The following is a 5,437-nucleotide window of genomic DNA, read 5'->3' as shown; positions in this document are numbered from 1 at the left end:
CATACGTTCACATGAACACACACATATGTAACTACGTGCATACGTTAGCTCGCGCTCTGGCCCAACGAGCCCGCCAATGTGTCTCTGGTTACTTGATTCTGCCGATAGGATATATAATGACCATAAAGTGGGTGAAACCAAGGGGAAACAGCTTCATAGCTCCAAAAACATATTGTAGCCCCAATATAGATTTGAGTGCAAAACGGCGATTCGGCTGGGAGAGTTACACATGCATAAGGCCATGCATGTGTATTTCTGTTTGCAGAACGGAACATTTTGGAGAAAAACTTGCCATTGCGAGCTTGCATCGGTTTTCCACGATGATGATAATTATAACATAATAGATTAATTAACACTTGATAACACTCTCACTTAAACACTTGATTTCATTTCACTTCAGTTATTTTTCGCGCGCTGTTTTGCAAAAGAGCCGATTGCCAAACGAAAAGCTGGTGGGCGCAAAACAGCGTCTTGCATCGTGTCGGAAAGCTGAATGCTATGAATTCGCCGCACATTTGACAGCCGCTAGGCAGGAGGGTTGTCAAAGCATTCCACTTATTTACATGGACAACATATAAAAGTACATTGGAATATTTAATAAAATTCCATAAATAGAAACTATAATTCAAACGCTTTATGTGAAAAATACAGTTGAACCTTTTTGTCGATAAATATGGGTAGAAACACCCGATACAGTTTCACTTTGCTCCCAACTGGTATGCTGGCAACTCTGCGCCACTGACATTGCCGCTCACACGCATACAACACATGCAAAGATTAGTCACACGCATACGCGCACACAGCAGCAACGTCTACAATTTTTTTTCAAGTGTGTTCGACATTCATAATTTTTTGTGGTGGAGCTAGCTGCCAGAAACAAAAAGAAATATTAACCAAATTGACGGAAAAGGCCGTCTAAATCGTCCAATCTTATTGTTGGCAAGAAAACGTATCTCGAGAACCCTGTGAGTGTGCAACTTTTGTTCAACCCCCGTTCTTTTTTTTCTTGTTTCTCTTGCAAATCCCACCATTATAGAGAAAAATCATAGTTTTTCTCTCTAAAACAACGAAATTCAGTGTCAAAGTGCAAAAAAACGTGGACAACGTGTTAGAGGTGGCGGCAAGCAAAGTAAACGCGCATTTTACGCAAAAATTTGCTAAATAAAGTTGATAAAAACCGACAGCGGCTTAACAAATCTGCCTAAAGGTGTGTTTGTGTGTGCTCTATGCTGGCGGGAGTGTGTGTGTGCGTACAGGTTTTGCATACGAAAAATGGTATTGCGTTGCTTATTTTCGAGGTTTTTTTGTGTTTAATTAATATAAATAAATACAAATATTTATTTTCTTGCAAAATTGCTGCTCTCTTTGTCTTCTTTTGTTCCTGCATATTTTGTGCGCGTCTCTGTCTCAGGCCATTGTGTGCATTTGTGTGCGTGTGTGTGTTCGTGTGTGTGTGTGTGTGTGTGTATGCGAGAGAGTTGCGTGCGTTCTGCTAGGCGAAAAATATGGTTCATTCTAGTATCAGGTGTTTAGCTAAATTGGTAATATTATTGATTTTGTGGCATTCCACTGCGGCGCATTTCACCTCAACTGCAGCACCTGCACACCCCCCGCAAAGAACAAGCTTGGGATTCTGTCGCGCGCGCCCGTATGTCGGTGTATGTGTGTGCCCAATATGCGTGTGTCACCCAAAAAGAAATCAATAAATTGTAATACAACAAAGAGCCGCACTCTCCATCCATGCACACGCACACACATGGTTCTTAAGTGTTGCAAAAATTGGTTAGATTTTGCATAATTTGGTGCATTTCCTTCTGGAAATTTCCGCGCCCCGCTTATTGCCCAAACACACTTCCCCCTCTCCATGACGTGGGAGCAACCCCTCTGCGCTCCGCTCATGACAACCGGCCATATTCCGCATGCACACAGTGGGGCGTGCGCGCGTTCGCCTGTCGCGTCTTCCGTCTGTCTGTGCCATTGTGCGTCATATGGGCAGTGTGACCGACCGATTACACTGTGCAACAAAAAACATGGTTATGGCTAAGATTAAACTTTTATGGTGCTTTCTTGTAGAAATTGTTTGACCAACGTAAAAGCGTATAAATGGCTCAAACGCGCCAAGTCTGACAGTTATCGGGTGTTAGGGGTAACCTTCTATCGAACACCAGCGATCAAGTAGGTCAGGAACCTGTTCAAAAAAGATGCCCTTGGATTAAGTGTTGTAATAAGTAATAAATTATAAAAGAAAAACTGTAAAAGTACACTGTAAAAAGTCAATCACTAGAGTGTAATCTTTGTGGGGCATGCAAAATTCGATCAACTTTTGCAGCACAGAAAAAGTTTCAACTTGCTTGGAGGAAAGTAAAAGCTGGAAAGCCCTCTGCCACCACCACCATTTCCACCCATAAACCCACACAACACACAAACAAGCCACCAGCCACCACCAACAAGCTGCGTCCTTGAACATATTTTCATTGCAGCAACAAGAACATTTATTTGTATTCACGTATCTCAAACAATTTTCCTCTCTTCTTTTGATTGTACATTTTGCAGAACACACACACACACACACACAGAGGAGCATTTCTTCAAGGAAGGTGAGTATCAGAGACGCAGCCTAGCAGAAGGAAGCCACCTAGAAGAAGCTGGAAAAAGTTGAAGGAAAGCAGAAGAGAAAATGTCGAGTCTGCCACGCCGTATAATCAAGGAGACACAGCGCTTGATGCAGGAGCCGGTGCCTGGGATTAATGCCATTCCCGACGAGAACAATGCTCGCTATTTCCATGTGATCGTCACCGGACCCAATGACTCTCCCTTCGAGGGTGGCGTCTTCAAGCTGGAACTCTTTCTGCCCGAGGACTATCCGATGTCGGCACCAAAGGTGCGCTTCATAACGAAAATCTATCATCCCAATATCGATCGCTTGGGTCGCATCTGCTTGGATGTGCTCAAGGACAAGTGGAGTCCAGCGCTGCAGATTCGCACGATCCTGCTCTCGATTCAGGCTCTGCTCAGTGCACCCAATCCCGATGATCCCCTGGCGAACGATGTGGCCGAACTCTGGAAGGTCAATGAGGCGGAGGCCATCCGCAATGCCCGCGAGTGGACCCAGAAGTATGCTGTCGAAGACTGAATCCGTGTCATCGCCGGCGCCTTATCATAGGCAACGTCAACGTGTGCCAGGAATGGAAAGTTGTTTTTTTTATATTTATTTCATCGCTTCATCGATTATTCTGTGGATATATCGATTTGAATGTTTCTTTGAGCATCGATTTGACAGCTTAACTTGATCAAGTTTTCTATTTCAGTTATAATTTATTAGGTCTGAGTGTAGGTGTTAAATTATTTTGAACTTCTTTTTTATGATGAAATTAGATTGAAATAAAATGCATGTATTTAACATCGACAAATTTACTTAATTTAAATTTCGTTCCATTCGATCAATTATTGTTTGACACTTGAGCTTTGCCTGGGTTGTGTCTGAGTCCCCCTTGATAAGCTGATGATTTTTTAACCAAACAAGAAGCCTTTAAGCTATTAGTAATTTTTGAAAAAAAAAACCAACAACAAAATCACAAAAAAATCGATAAAAATTCATAAATAAATACATACAATATATATTTATACAAAAAAAAAAAAAGAAAACAAAAAACTAACGTAGTGGCTTGAATTTGTGAACGTTTCAAGAGCAGTTCTCAATGAAAAAATTATGTACAGTAAATAAAACATTTTTTCCACCATAAAAATATAAACAACAATATACCCTATTTACTCTTCGAGTACCGGGTATCAAAACAAAAGCATTCAAAAATTAAACATAAATAGAACGCAAACACAAATCAAACCCATGAGGAAATCGCAAAAGCAAAATGTTTTTTTTCGGATTTGAAGAAATAATTTTTTTTTTTAAAGACAAATAAGAAATAAACACAAAAATGAAAAACGAAAAAATTAATAAAAACTTAAAAAAATAAATGTAGCACGTTTCCAATTAATGGCAAATGCATTATGCAGGGTGGGGCTCTAAGGGTTTTCGAAAATGTAAACTTAAAATTTGAATTTCAGCAGTTATGGCTTCAGGTTGCCGCCTCAATGGATCCCTGCTGCAGATGGACGGTCGTCTTTATTCAGTTGCTTCATGATATATCCTGTTCTGGAGTTCGATTGATTCACTTGCTCCACTGCACCACTTGGACGGACGTGTTATTGTTTATGTTAGTGAAATTACTCTGCTCTTCAAGGTCCTTGATGCTGGATTTAAATGTCTGCATCCTTTTCTAGAGTTTCATATGTATGTCTGAGGATACATCGGCGTCTTGGCAACCCTCGATCAATTACGATCTTTCTTTAGAAGTAATAATCAAAAATTGTCTGCAAAATGTTTCCAATTAGCAAACCAACAAAAGTGCGCTCTCAAACATTTGCCAACAAATTTGACAAAATTCTGGAATATTTGTTTTGGCCCTGCCCTCTTCAATCATTTGGTGTTTGGGTCCCCTCGATATGTGGGTGGATATGCGGCTGGGGCGGGATGTGCATAACCCTTGCCCGGTGGTCCATGTCCATGTCCACGCTTACACCACGGCGCTGTGCAGCTCTCATGGGGTGGGGTGATGAGAAAAAATGTGTGTCCTCATTTGTGTGGATCCTTTTTTTTTGTCTATGCATGTGTGTATTGGCCACACCCCCCAAAAACTGAAACTGAAACCGAAACCTTTTTCCCGCCTCTGATTGGATGCTTGCACTGTCCATATGTGTATATGGGATATATACGTACAAATATATATACTCAGATTCTGGTAGATTGAGGCCCCTGGACACGCAGGACATGGGACACAGGACGTGGGACTCTGGGCAGTCAAATGTCGAACCTAAAAGAATATTTTTTGCATGCTTTTTTTGTGTCTGTTGTGTTCTTAGTTTATTTTTATTTTTTGCTACTTTCGTGTCGATTTTGTTTTTCCGGAAAATGTGAGTGGGTGCATTGGCAGGCACATGCTAAAACGCATATGCAAAGTGCGATGTGTGTTGGGGGGTTCGTTTTTTTATCGGCAGACAAAGGCGAGGCCGTGCGACGGTCGGGTTGGGTGTTGGTGCAGGTCCTGTCGGGTGCTCGGGGCTTGGCCACGGCCATAACTATGGCTATTAATCGTTACAAGTCCTCCACTCTTAGCCTCCCCCCGAAACCAACTATCCACTGTGTGCATGTGTGCGTGTGTGTGTCTCTTTTACACCTTTCTTTCTGGACAACTCCCATTGTGAAGAGTGAATTTCTAGTTGTATTTTTTAGCATGGAATATACCGGATAAATGGTCGCCTAGACACCTGATTCCTCTACAGTTATACAGCCATAGAAGGATGAGTATTGGCAGATCTCTCACCCTCTCTCTCTCTCTCTCTCTCTCGCAAAGTAACGGCTTGGATGTTCATATATGTT

General features: G+C 41.7%; 1 protein-coding gene across 2 annotated transcripts; it reads left to right on the top strand.

The window, feature by feature from the left end:
- The first annotated feature begins 786 nt into the window (after nucleotides 1-786).
- On the top strand, nucleotides 787-3,739 carry LOC117588522 (ubiquitin-conjugating enzyme E2 N). Of its 2 annotated transcripts, none has more exons than XM_034279876.1 (2): nucleotides 787-965; nucleotides 2,554-3,739. In XM_034279876.1, exon 2 carries the CDS (start codon nucleotides 2,678-2,680, stop codon nucleotides 3,131-3,133), a length of 456 nt encoding a protein of 151 aa, XP_034135767.1. In that variant the 5' UTR covers nucleotides 787-965; nucleotides 2,554-2,677; the 3' UTR covers nucleotides 3,134-3,739. The 2 variants fall into 2 exon arrangements, with proteins under 2 accessions (XP_034135767.1, XP_034135768.1); XM_034279877.1 differs by having other exon boundaries at nucleotides 787-1,207.
- The last annotated feature ends 1,698 nt before the right edge of the window (nucleotides 3,740-5,437 follow it).

This window comes from Drosophila guanche, unplaced genomic scaffold (assembly GCF_900245975.1).
Source record: "Drosophila guanche unplaced genomic scaffold, DGUA_6, whole genome shotgun sequence".
In the NCBI taxonomy this organism is placed as follows: Eukaryota; Metazoa; Arthropoda; class Insecta; order Diptera; family Drosophilidae; genus Drosophila; species Drosophila guanche.
Note: the sequence above shows the minus strand (reverse complement) of the source record. Positions and strands in the feature narration are given on the sequence as shown.